Genomic DNA, 14,170 nt, shown 5'->3' with positions numbered 1-14,170 from the left:
TATATATGTGCCACTGTGGTTCCAGAATTCTGTAGAGAAAGGGCCTTCAGATGGCAACCTTACTGGGAGTAAGAAGAAATTGTATTTCTATAGTTCTTTACTTAATAGTGAGACATGAGTTGTTCAAATCAAAGAATGAGAGTACGATAGAGTCTGGGCAGGGGGCTGGGGGGGGGCGGGGGGCAAAACACCCTAAGTACTCCTTGTTTGTTAGCACCACTGAGTACATGGTCATATGTCACAAGGATTCTCCTTAGAGGGATGGCATATGGGGCTTTGCAAGTTCAGGATCAGCAGTATTTTTGCAGTGAAATAATTAAAACCCTGACTTCAGGGTCTGTTGGGGCCTGAAGACTCCCTGGTTGAAGCTTTTCCTTTGGTAGGTGGAGAGCGTTCTTTGGCCACTACCTTTGGCAGGTGGAGAGCGTTCAGCATCCAAATGAAGAGAGAGATGTGAGTTAGCCAGATGTGAGTTGAGGGGCTGTATGAGGGAAGAAGGGAGGCAAGAGTCCCATCCCCCATTCCCTATAGCCTCTGCCTGGTCTGGATCTCCCAGCAGGACCAGCCAATCATGGAGGGAGAAAACCACACAAGCATCTCTGAGTTCATCCTCCTAGGGCTCTCCAGCCAGCCTGAAAGGCAGGAGCTGATCTTCGGGCTCTTCCTTGTCATGTACCTGGTCGGGGCAGCTGGGAACTTGCTCATCATCCTGGCCATTGGCTCAGACTCCCACCTCCACACGCCCATGTACTTCTTCCTCAGCAACCTTTCCCTGGTGGATTTCTGCTTCATCTCTGCCACAGTCCCCAAGATGCTTGTGAACATTCAGATGCAGACTCGGTCCATTTCCTATGGCGGCTGCCTAACTCAGATCTACTTCTGCATTTTTCTTGCCAACATGGACAACTTTCTCCTGACAGCAATGGCTTATGACCGCTCCGTGGCCATCTGTCACCCCCTGCACTACTCCACCATGATGAGTCTGCAAATCTGTGCCCTGATGCTAGGAAGCTCCTGGCTCATTGCCGGCCTCCACTCCCTGCTACATACTGTCCTCATGGCCCGGCTGGAGTTCTGTGCCAGCAACGCCATCCCTTACTTCTTCTGTGACCTCATTCCCCTGCTCCAGCTCTCCTGTTCTAACACCCAGCTCAAGCAGCTCATGGTTCTGCCGGTGGGGGGGCTTGATAGTCCTCATCCTCTTTCTTGGCATTCTCTCGTCCTACACCCGCATTGTATCTGCTGTGCTCAAGGTCCCATCTGCCCGAGGCAAACAAAAGGCCTTTTCCACCTGTGGCTCTCCCCTCACTGTAGTCCTCCTCTTCTACGGGACCATTACAGGGGTCTACCTGAATCCCTCGTCCTCCCACTCAGCTGATAAGGAATCATTGGCTTCAGTGATGTATATGGTGGTCACACCCATGCTGAATCCCTTCATCTACTGCCTGAGGAACAAGGACATGAAGGGAGCCCTAAGAAAACTATTTGGCGTGAAGGCTTTATCCTGTGGGCTACGATAGCAAAGACCCCTTTCAGGGTCTTTGTTCTGGGAATGGGATAACCAGGGGAAGGCTCTACATACAGAAGGCTTAAAGAACACAGACCTCATTGTCTTGGGTTACCATGGCCAGGGAGTCTTCTCATTACTCCATAAATAATTTCCAGGTCCCTTCTTGGGCCCTCGCACAGACTGCTGAGGGGCATAAACTCTCACCTAAAGGTAGAACCAAAAAAAAAAAAGCAGAGGCAAATTAGCTTTATCTGCAGACCTTCTAGAGAGGGTACAAGAGGAAAAGGTGAACTCATAGGAATCTATGGCCTGTGCTAATAGCCTGTGACAAAGGGATGACCTCTGAGAGCCCCATGCACCCCCAGTTCCTCAAATCCTTAACCCTCATGCATCCCAATTTCTAAACTCCTCTGCTACACCCTCTTCCTCAACCAACATCCCCACATTCTGGGTTGAATCTATCTCTGGGGACAGACTTGATTGTCCTCAAAGCCATCCCACTCCTGGCCTTGGATGCTGCCGGGTAGGGTTCCAAACCCTAGGTACTTGCATCAGGAATGCCTGCAGCTCAGATAAAATACCATACCCTTAATGAAGCCACTTCACATCTCCCCAGGAGAGAGAGAGTATTTTCTCTCCCCTGGAATGCCATATAATTTTAATTCTGTTCAACACTTCATACCTGGCTCCTCATGATTCATGTTCACCACAACTCCACTCCAAGCAGGAAGGTTGGGTCCTTTTTAAATTTCATAAAAGGTCCTGTTCGTCTTAAGAAAAGCATCCTCAAAAGACTCCATCACAGTGCTCGGTTTAAAATAAGGACTCAATAAAAGTACGCTGTTAATAAATGCTAATGACGACCATGATAATGGCAGCACACACTGCAAATAAAACAAAACAAAACAAAAAACCACTTACGTCCTCTCTCCCCATGATTTAGTCTTAACCAATACCTTTTATATCTCCCCTTCCAAGGAAAAAGAGCTACCAATCCAGCTGGTCAGAACCTAAAGAGTTCAATGGTGCATATTTTATGAAGGTTAGTGCGCCCTTCATCCAGGGATGAAGCCCCCTTCCTTCCAGCCTGCCCCTGGTTAGTCCTCTTCTATTCCTGGTCTCCTTGGTGTCCCCATTTTGGGCCCAGCCACCTCTCTCTATAATACACCAGGGCTAAGCACGCAGATCCTCAATTCAGACTTGGGGCTCAAAGTGAGAAGAGGGTAGGCCCAGACTATTTTCCAGCTCACCTTTGACCAGTGAGTTCACAGTGGAGGTTATTGCTTGTAACTCAGACACTAACAAAGTGGCACTCTGGCTCAAAGTTTGCTATTTTTCTTTGAGCATATTGTTTCCTTAGAAGCCCTCAGGAGTTAGGATGATTGGCAGGGCAAGATATAGGCTTTCCTGGGCCTCTGACCATAAAACCACAACAACACCAACAAAATCTCACCTCAAACCTATAAAAAAGATGTGAAGAAAAGTTGACATCAACCACCCTCCCAGAGTAGGCTGCATATACCCGATCCCATGAATGTACCAGAACATTAATTTTTTAAAAATATGTATTCAAGAAAGGAAGAAAATAGCTCCATTATCCACATTTTAAAATAGCACTATTAAGTACCACTAGTAATAAAGTGGAAGTATCTTCAAGAATAATGAGAATAATAATAATAATAATAAAGAATAAGGAGAATAGTAAATATTAACGATACGGCACTTTCCAAGTCACATATGATCCTTTCATCCAATACCTTCTCATTCCCCCTGGATGCCTTTCCACACCAGCGGACCACAGCTACATCTGGTTAACACATACAGTTTGAACTCAAGTGACAATTCCGTACCAGTTACTATATTCTGGGCACTGGGGATATATCAGCAAACAAAACAAAGTTTCTAATTTCATGGACCTGATGTTCCAAGACATAGGGAGGAAATAGGGAGGGAAAAAAAAGAAAGCTCTAAGTGCTATAAAGAAAAATATATCTAGGTCAGAGAGTAGTGATTGATAAGGAATGTAACTGTGGAACTGTGGCAGGGTCATGCTTCAAAGGTCTGTTGTGGAAAAACAAACCACCCAAACTTAGTGGCATAAAATAATAGCAATCATTGGGGCATCTGGCTAACTCAGTTGGTGGAGCAAGGGACTCCTAATCTCAGAGTCATGAGGTCAAACTCTGTGTTGGGCGAGGAGTGAAAATAAAGGTAATAATAAAACAATAAAAAATAAATAATGCTTACCTAACCAGGGCTATTACAGAGATCAAGCAAATTCTTATATATAAAATACCTGTAATAGCTAGCAGACACTCAATAAATATTAGTTAACAATTTTTTAAAAATAACAGCAATCACTTAAATTTTTTAATTTTTTAAAGATTTTTATCTCTTCTTTTGTCAGGGAGAGAGAGAGAGAGCACAGGCAGAGTGGAAGAGGGAGAACAGGCTCCTCACTGAGCAAGGAGCCTGATGCAGGACTCAGTCTCAGGACTACAGGATCGTGACCTGACTGAGCCACTCAAGCATCCCAGCAATCATTTATCTCTTATCTTTCTGGAGTGACTGTGTTGGGCGAGGCAATGCTCCTTCAGGGTTTGTCATGTGGTTGCAGACAAAGAGGTTTGGGTGGGAGTTACCCTGAAGGATTATTTGCTGGCTGTCAATGAGGACCACAGTTGGGGCTGTCTTTGTTGGAATATCTCATGGCTTATTGGTGGATAAGGGGGTTCCTTATCTGGGTGGACATGGGCTTCCTCACAGCATGATAGCTCTGTCCCAGGGGCAAACATTCCAAGTACTTTTCATGACCCAGCCTGAAGAGGAACAGTATCACTGCCTTCATATTTTATTTGTTAAAAGTGAGTCACTATGGCCAGACAATATTCAAGGGAAAGGGAATTAGACTTTAACTCTTGATGGGAAGAATGTCAAAGAATTTGGAGACATGCTTTAAAAATGTCACAGGTAGTTAGGGAAGGTCTCTCAAAACAAAAACTCACATAAAGAGAGAAATAAAGTCATAAAAGGTCTTAAGAAAATAGGTTCCAGACACAGGGAACAAGAGCACAGCCCCTAAGAAAGAGTGTTCTTGGCATGCTGGCGAACATGCTCCGGTAAGAACTGTTAGCTAAGTAAAGTTTTTGACTTTTACTCTGAGAAGAGAAGCCTTTGGAAAGTTCTGAGCAGAGATGTGAGATAATCTTATTTGTATTTCCTAAAGTTCTTTTATGATGAAGAAACTACAGAGTGGAAAGAAAAGCATCAGTTCCCTGATAAAACAGTCCAAGAGAGAAGATGGTGACTTGAACCTGAAAGTGCTGGAGGTAATAAGAAGCTGCTTAGCCGTGTGTGGGTTGAAATAGAACTGGTAGAATACTGATGGTTTGGATTCAGGAAATGAGAGAGAAGGCTCTAGGCTTTATGGCCTGAGCAACTAAGGGAATGCAAGGTCTATCCACAAAGATGAGAAGAAGGAAAATAAAAGAGGTTTGGATGGTGGAGAGAAAACAAAGGGTTCGGTTTTGTGTAAGTTTGAGATGCCTATTTGATCTTCAAATGGGTAGCTCTATCTATAAGTTAAAACTCACAGTGGAGTTCTACATCCCCTGGGATGTGGCTTCCCCACCCTCTGCTATGCCACTGAAACAGATCTCACCAATATTACCAATGATTCTCTACGTTGATAAGGCCAGTGGCATGAAGCACATTCCCACTGCTGTGCAGCCACACCACCATCCATCCCCAGAACTCCTCGCTTTCCAAAACTGAAAGTCTGCCCCCATCTAACACTAACTCCCCATTCCTTCTACTCCTGGCACCTGGCAACCACCCTTCTACCTTCTGTCTCTATGAATCTGACTACTTTAGGTACCTCATCTGAGTGGAATCATATAGCATTTGTCCTTCTATTTCAATTACCACAGTGTCTTCAAGTTTCATCTGTGCTGTAGCATGTCAGAATTCCCTTCCTTTTGGGGGCACCTGGGTGGCCCAGTGGGTTAAAGCCTCTGCCTTCGGCTCAAGTCATGATCCCAGGGTCCTGGGATTGAGCCCCGCATTGGGCTCTCTGCTCGGCAGGGAGCCTGCTTCCTCCTCTCTCTCTCTGCCTGCCTCCCTGCCTACTTGTGATCTGTCAAATAAATAAATAAATAAAATATTTTTTTAAAAAGAACTCCCTCCCTTTTTAAGGCTGAATAACCCATTCTATGAATAAATCACATTTTATCAACTTATCCATTGATGACACATTGGTTGTCTCCACCTTTTGACTATAGTGAATAACAAGGCTATGAGCATAGGTGTATAAATATCTCTTTAAATCCCTGCTTTCAGTTCTTTGGGGTCTGTACCCAGAAGTAGAACTGCTGTGTCATAATAGTAACTCTAGTTTTAATTTCTTGAGGAACCACCAAACTGTCTTTCAAGGCATTTTTTGCATTTAAGATTCCCACCAAAAGTGTACAAGTGTTCCAATTCCTCCATACCCAAACTAAAAGATTTTTTAAAAAATGAAATCTCGGGGCACCTGGGTGGCTCAGTAGGTTAAAGCCTCTGCCTTTGGCTCAGGTCATGATCCCAGAGTTCTGGGATCGAGCCCCACATCGGGCTCTTTGCTCGACAGGGAACCTGCTTCCCTCTCTATCTCTGCCTGTCTCTCTGCCTACTTGTGATCTCTGTCTGTCAAATAAATAAATAAAATCTTTTAAAAAAAAGATTTAAAAAAATGAAATCTCTAGTAAACATCTTCAGGGAAAAGTTGCACATCTTTGCTATCTGTCTCTAGTTTGGGGTTAATCTTTTTTTTTTCCTTTTTGCTGTTACACTTAGTAAATTAGGAAAAGAAAATGAAATGCAAGAATATAATACATACTGAGTAAAGATCCAATGTTGAGATAAGGTATTAGTTGTGTGCTGTTATGGATGGAGTTATTCTGACCATGATATGGTCTATACAAGTGGTAGTCTAGGTATGGATCTCCCCTTAGTTGGTGCCTAGAGTCAGCTCCATGTAAACAAATAAGCTGGGTAGGACAATGGAACAGTTTCAATAAAAGGGTGGTAAGGAAATAGATATAAAACTGAGAACAGGAAAAAAAAAAAAAAACTGAGAACAGGGCACATGGGTGGCTCAGTTGGTTAAACAACTGCCTTCGGCTCAGGTCATGACCCTGGAATCCCAGGATCAAGTCCCACATCAGGCCCTCTGCTCATCAGGGAGCCTGCTTTTCCCTCTGCCCCTCATCTCTTTCATGCTCGCTCACTCTCTCTCTCAAATAAATAAAATCTTAAAAAAAAAAAAAAAAAAACTGAGAACAGTGCTTGCTTGGACAGCACTTAAAGTGGAACAATACAGAGATTAGCATGGCCCCGTGCAAGGATGAAATGCAAATTCATGAAGTGTTCTATATTTTTGTATGGACTAGTTGAATCACTAGATTATACACCTGAAACTAATGTAACACTGCATGTTAACTCACTGGAATTAAAATTAAATGAAATTTTTGAGAAAAGATCCAGTGGGTTGAGAAAGAGAATTAGTTTTGCTATCTCTGCTTTATAAAGCACACACGCCCTTTGTGATGGCTTCTCCCAACAAAGTGACAGCCAAATCTACAAATGGCTCTGCACTCACTCTTTCCCTCCTTTCTCTTCCTCCCCCTTACCTTCTTTTTCCCTCAACAAATCAAGACTTCTCTTTACTTTAGTCGGGCACAAAAGAAGACATCTGAGGATATTTTACTGAGAAGCCAAGGTAAAATAAGAGGATATAACACCTCATTGAAAATAAGGCAAAAGGGAAGGGTTTTCTTCTTGAAGAGAAGTCTGCACTATCTAGAATCCAGTCTACTGTTGAACTTGACTTCTGGATCGGGACTGATTCTCACTTGCAAAAGCTGTGCTCCTTCCCAAACTCTACTGTATCATTTCAGTGGCCTCATCAATGCCCTTGATATCCTCCAAGTCCTCCTCTGAAGTTATATAAAACAAAGACCTATCAGTTTATTTAAAAGGATACTGTTAAAGATCTTTTACAGACACAGATCTCAGAACTTACAGGTACGGTTCTGTTGAAGAGTTCCTAACAAACCCTCTGTGACACTCAGACTCTCCCAGTTGTGTCACAGCTGCTTTGCTGTGCTCTCCACATCCAGTCCAGCACCTAGTCAGGGATAAGCACAACCTCATCTACATCAGGATTCAAGCATTTTTCCAATGAGCTGCACCCTCGGGATGGCCAAAGAAAAGTGCTTCATCCTCCTTGCCCGTTATGGGGACATAAAAGTGCAGCAAAGCAATGGCATCCAAGAAAATTGGGGAGGGACAGCCACCACAGATTCATTGAAGAAATATTTCTTAAGCACATTTATTAAGCTGGACATTATGGTGAGCCCTGAGACAGAGTAGTGAATGGATTTCTGACCAAAATAAATTAGAATCAAAGTATTTTTCTAGGGAAAGATCGGGATGTAAGTAGCCTGTATTGTTGAAGAGATTCACATGTTATGGCTACAACCTGAAAGGAATAAAATAACACTTTGCTCTAAGTCATGCCTTGTTGTCCTGGGGCCATATCTGCTTTGGGCTGGTAGGGGTAAACTTCAGGGTCTGTTCCAATGTTTGAATGGGTACTCTGGTGAAGCCACATGTTTCCCACAATGGAGCTACCATTCCTGAAATTTATGTGATTATCACCTGAAGGGCTGCGTAATATGAAGATTCCCCACAGACAGATGCTCCTTCTACAAATACATTTTAATCAAGTTCCCCAGATGATTTTGATGTTAAGTGGCCTTCAGATAATACTGTGAGAATCTCTGTTGAAAAGCATTATTAAAAGATAAACTGAGATTAAAAATAGAGTTTCCCTATGATCCTGCAATTGCACTACTGGGTATTTACCCCAAAGATACAGATGTAGTGAAAAGAAGGGCCATCTGTACCCCAATCTTTATAGCCGCAATGGCCACGGTCGCCCAACTGTGGAAAGAACCAAGATGCCCTTCAATGGACGAATGGATAAGGAAGATGTGGTCCATATACACTATGGAGTATTATGCCTCCATCATTAAGGATGAATACCCAACTTTTGTAGCAACATGGACGGGACTGGAAGAGATTATTCTGAGTGAAATAAGTCAAGCAGAGAGAGCCAATTATCATATGATTTCACTTATTTGTGGAGCATAACAAATAGCATGGAGGACATGGGGAGATGGAGAGGAGAAAGGAGTTGAGGGAAATTGGAAGGGGAGGTGAACCATTAGAGACTATGGACACTGAAAAACAACCTGAGGGTTTTGAAGCGGCGGGGGGATGGGGGGTTGGGGGAACCAGGCAGTGGGTATTGGGGAGAGCACATATTACATGGAGCACTGGGTGTGGTGCAAAAACAATGAATACTGTTATGCTGAAAAGAAATAAAAAAGAAAAAGAAAAATAGGCACTCTACAAATGAATAGGTAACAAATAGGCTCATTATGTGAGGACAATATGTCAAAAGAAAGGGTTGACTGGTGATTCACAGACCTGTACCCCTGGGGATAAAAATATATGTTTATAAAAATAAAAATTATATTAAGAAAACCTGCTGGTGGTTGCTAGAGGTGGGGTTGGGCTGGGGGTGGGCAAAATGAGTGAAGGAGGTAAAACAAAGTTCAAACTTCCAGTTTTAAAATAAATAAGTCAAAAAGAAGTCAGTCAGGGAATGTCAAGGACAGGATAACGACTATAGTTAATAATGTTACATTGCATATTTCAAAGTTGCTAAGAGAGGATCTTAAAAGTTCTCATCACAAGAAAAAGAATGTATAACTATGTGTGCTGACAGCTGTTAACCAGACTTCCTGCGGTGATCATTCTGCAATGTATACGTTTATTGAATCATTATATCGTGCACCTGAAACTAATAGAATGTTATATGTCAATTATACCTTCGTTTAAAAATAAATGAGAGTCTATCTCCTCTAAGAAAAAAAAAAAAAAGGGTTGAGTTAATATTGAGTTGTATTAATTAAATATGAGTTGTATTAATTAAATTTTTAATTAAATTAAATATTTTTAATTTAAACTTAATTTAAATTAAATTTTTTTAATTAAATTAAATATTGAGTTGTATTAATTAAATATGAATCATTGCTCTTAAAAAAAATACCCTCTTTCCACGGGGGAAAAAAAAGGATAAAGTGAGGCATATTAAAAATGTTTAGAGTTTGAGCAAAAATCAATTCCCATCAGACAGTAGCAAACCAGAAGTGGCGAGCAGCCCTCCACCCATAGGAGGGAGCGGCCAGATATTTATAAACGTAGGAAGCAAAGCAGAGCAACTATCTGATTAGCCTTACAGGGGAAAGCCTATGGCTATTTGTGATTGTTTGCCCTTATGTTTCAATTTGAGGCACTGACAGACTTAGGTATGGGGTTGCTTATGTAGGCTGCCAAGGCATTAGAACTCCCTATTTAATGGCCTCCTTGTTTAATTAATTTAACAGCATGAAGGACAAAACCTCAATCTGGAATACCTTAAGGACAGTCTTCACCTTGAGTATGAAGTGTGTCAGGGACTTGCCAACTCTACCACCAGCAAAGGCGTGAATACAGCTCAGCAAACTGACGGAGCTGGTTTTACTGAGCTGTTGACTACCACCCAGAGGCAGTAATTGTCTCTGCAAGATCATAGGAAGCACGGGAAAGGTCCAAAGACAGTGGCGCTGGATCACTTGCTTCTAGATCTGCTACACTGGATTTTCTGAGTCAGATGCCATTATTCTCTGAGCAAATGATATTCTAGAATCCAACCCCATACAATCTAGTTACCTCTCCCACTGCTCCACTGACCTTTCTGAAGTACGGAGTACTTCAGTGTAGAGGTATGATGAGGGCCAGCTGGGATTTACCAGATGGCAGTGGGGATCATTTTTGGAGTAGGGGAGGGCAGAGAAGCTAGGGAACAGTAAGGACACTGGAATGTTACAGGTCCCTAGGTGTAACAGCTCCTACTGATCTAAGAGTGCGTGAAGACACTGCTGTGGGCTGGAGCTAAGGTGCTCTGAGGTTTGCTAGAGCCTGGTGTTATGGGAGCTTTCACATGTAAACCTATAGTCACCAGGTGGTACATAAACTCTATCACACATTATAGGTGTCAAGCAAATGGGGTGCCTAATTCCCAGCATATCAGTTAAATCCAAAACACAAACCACCACCAAAAAGTGAGGCTTTCTGAAGACCAGTCCCCAACATCTAACTTCGGTTATTTCATATCCAACAATTCTAAAATTAGACTCATTTTTTTTGCCTTTTAACTCACTGCTGCTCAAACCAGTTAACCCTCCAGATTTCATTTATTTGACCATCAATTTTGCCCTGATATAGAGGTCTATCATAAGCACCAAGTAAGCTACAAATTGTGAAATAATTCCAAAACACTGTGGACTAAATGCCCACTGGGATACCTGTACATTTGTATTAACCAGAACATGCATTAATTACCAAAGACGCTCCCTGAAGCAATGGGTTAAAACCAGCAGGTTTGGGGAAAATGGTCCCTTACTTGCGGCAGAACGTAAAATGTGCCTGAAACTACCTGGAGAGGCCATCAAGGCCTTAAGCAAATGACCAGCCTAAAGGGTGAGGTCAAAGTATCATGTGAGTACACCTACGCAAAACCAAGCCCAGCAATGAAGTCACTGAAAATGGGGCTTTCCATAAAGGAAGCTGCCACACGAAATGTCTTCCTTCAAGTCACTGCATGAAAGGAGCCTTAGCCAAACACAGGCACAGTGAAAAAAGCACAAGAATGAATCTGCATCTCTTGCCCAAGATGAGGTATGATTAATTCAGTGCCTGTATTAGCTATACGCTGCGTCACCCTCCTACTCAGCTCAGGGCCATGATCATTGCACAAGGACTTGCTACGCTTTTCCTCCCACACTCATAACTAGTTAATCCTGTCAGGACTTCTATTTCTTTTTTCATTTTAAATTCTTTTTTTTTTTTTTAAGATTGTATTTATTTATTTATTTGTCAGAGAGTGAGAGAGAAAGCGAGCACGTGCACAGGCAAGTAGAGGCAGAAGCAGGCTCCCTGTCAAGCAAGGAGCCCAATGCAGGACTCGATCCCAGGACTCAGATCATAACCTGAGCTGAAAGCAGCGGCTTAACCTACTGAGCCACACAGGCATCCCTCATTTTAAATTCTTATAATAAAATAATTTAGTTTACAGAAAAAGTTGCAAAAACAATAATGCAAAATACCCATATATCCTTTACCCAGATTCATTTCTCATCGACACTTTTACCTTTTCTTCCCTCCTCCTCTGCTCTGCCTCCACCTCCCCTCTGTATACAGATGTATGTATATATTGTGTACGTACACATGATGGTCCTCTATCCTTAAATACTTCACTGTGTATTTCCTAAGAACAGAGATACTCTCTTACATAAGCACAACATAGTTATCAACGCTAGTACTTTTAACATCAATACAATAATTTTATCTAATCTAGATCCATATTGCAATTGTGAAAACTGAACCAACAATGCTTTTTAAGACTGCACAACACTACAAGGTGTGGATGTGCCACAGTTTTTTAAATTACTTATCTTGGGTATTTATGCAGCTCCCAATATTTTCGTGGTTAGTAACTGGGCTGTAATGAATAATGTGTGTATGTATTTTCACGTTATTAGAGGCAATTCTTTAAACCCATCCACAATCTCGTTAGATACTGCAGAATTCTCCTCTGCACAAGGTTGCACTGTTTTGCATGCCATTAGCAACACGTAAGAATTCCTGTTGCCCCACAAACTATCCACAGCATGAACTGTCGAGCTCTGGAATTTTGGCCAATCAGATGGGGAAAAAAATATTTATCTCTCAGTGTAGTTTTAATTGGGATTTAAGTGAAGTTCAGCATCTTTGAATATGGCTAATAGCCATTTTCTCATCTTTTCTATGAAGTCAAGTTTGTCAGTTTTTCAACGGGATTGGTTTGGGGTTTATTTTTCGCCTTTTAAGTTCCTTGTATATTAGAAATATTAGAATTTTGTGTTATGTTGCAATTACTTTCTCCCAACCTATCATTTGTCTTTGCTTATTGTTTCTGCCATCCAGAAGTTCTCAAAATTTCTATGTAGGAATGCATCAGTCTTTTCCTTAATGCCTCTGGATTTTCAGTCCTAGATTGAAAGTCTTTCCCTGAACCCATGTTTTAGAGGAATTCGCATCCACATCGTTTTCTGGTACCTGCATACTTTCATTTTCACATTTGGATTCCTGATTCATCTGGAGTTTATTCTTGAATGTGATGTGAGAAAGGGGTCTATTTTTTTTTTTATCTTTCCCCGAATCACTGTCCAATTATTCCAATATGACTTTTAAAAAAAAATCTCTGGGAGGCTCAACCCACTGAGCACCTGTCATCGGTTCAGGTCATATCTCAGAGTCCTGGGATTGAGCCCCACATCAGGCTCCCTGCTCAGTGGGGAGTCTGCTTCTCTCTCTCCCTCAGCCCCTCCCCCTACTCCTCTCTCTCAAATAAATAAAATCTTAAATAAATAAATCTGCCCAGTGATCCGAGAGTCCATCTTTATTACATATTAGATTTCTATACAGACCGAGGGCTATTTCTCAACCCTTCCTGCTATCCCATTGGTCTATTTACACACAAATCCCACAGACTTCCCTGCTGGGTTTTTTCCCATCACTTATTTCCCATTCCTTCCATTAGTGCCTCAATTCAGGCAGCAGCAACCCTTGAAATAAAGGCTGGAAAAACCTTGTGAGAAGATTGGCTCTCAATGATACACTATACCATTCTACTTTTCCTGTTCATACAACATGCTGAGCCCTTTTGCAAGAATCAATATTTCTAGATGATACCGATCGGGTTTTCCTCAAGCATTTCAGAGACAGAAATAACAAGCGAACAGCTCCCGGAGATGGGCGTCAAGGAGGTATAAATTGTACCACCTCTTTTTCCCAATCTATCTGAAGGTTAATCTACTACCTCCTTCAGAAATTACAGTTTTTACTAAAGAAGGAAAAACAAGTTGAGACAAGCTCCTGGGTTTGCTGCCATTTCCTGGTCTCTGGCCTCTCAGACAACAGTGCTATGGTAAGAGCATGTAGCAGTGCAGCAGCCCTTTTACTGGAGCCTATCTGCTCTTCCAGAAAACTGAAATTGCTTCTCCCAAGTCCTGCTTTTCAAGGTACAACACCTGCATTACCCAACCCTTTCCACCCTCTCTTTCCTGGCAGTTTAAATTCCCAGCAACAAACACAAGGGAGAACACTGCCTGTCCTCCCTGTTGTAACAAATTTTAACTGAAATTTATTAAAATGTGTCAATACTAGGGACAGTTTGGACACAATAAATTTCTAGAAGTGTGTCCTTCAGAAACTGAGATAATAAAGGGAGAAAAAAGTAAGACAGGAATACAAAATTGTAGGAAGCCTCAGTAAATTTCTTTGGCTTGTAGAATTTCTAGGTGATTTTAATAGGACTGTAATTGGTGGCACAATAGCTAGAGATGACTGCTGTTATCCGGAAGGCCACTAGAGGCTACACGATGTCTTGTTTCTTCCTCAGGTATCCTGACGATCCTTCTAGCTACTGGAAAAAGGCAGAGATCCAGGACTTTCATGCATTCAAATATT

General features: G+C 42.0%; 1 protein-coding gene and 1 pseudogene across 1 annotated transcript; both read left to right on the top strand.

Moving 5' to 3' along the window:
- The first annotated feature begins 571 nt into the window (after nucleotides 1-571).
- Nucleotides 572-1,666, top strand: LOC131819116 (putative olfactory receptor 1F12P). Its single transcript, XM_059153864.1, is given in 2 exon segments — nucleotides 572-1,177; nucleotides 1,179-1,666. Coding segments are annotated over 2 exon segments (948 nt in total). The 3' UTR covers nucleotides 1,521-1,666.
- Nucleotides 1,667-6,831: 5,165 nt separating this feature from the next.
- On the top strand, nucleotides 6,832-6,928 carry LOC131820220 (U6 spliceosomal RNA; annotated as a pseudogene).
- Nucleotides 6,929-14,170: the final 7,242 nt, after the last annotated feature.

This window comes from Mustela lutreola, chromosome 17 (genome assembly GCF_030435805.1).
Source record: "Mustela lutreola isolate mMusLut2 chromosome 17, mMusLut2.pri, whole genome shotgun sequence".
NCBI classification, from domain to species: Eukaryota; Metazoa; Chordata; class Mammalia; order Carnivora; family Mustelidae; genus Mustela; species Mustela lutreola.
Note: the sequence above shows the minus strand (reverse complement) of the source record. Positions and strands in the feature narration are given on the sequence as shown.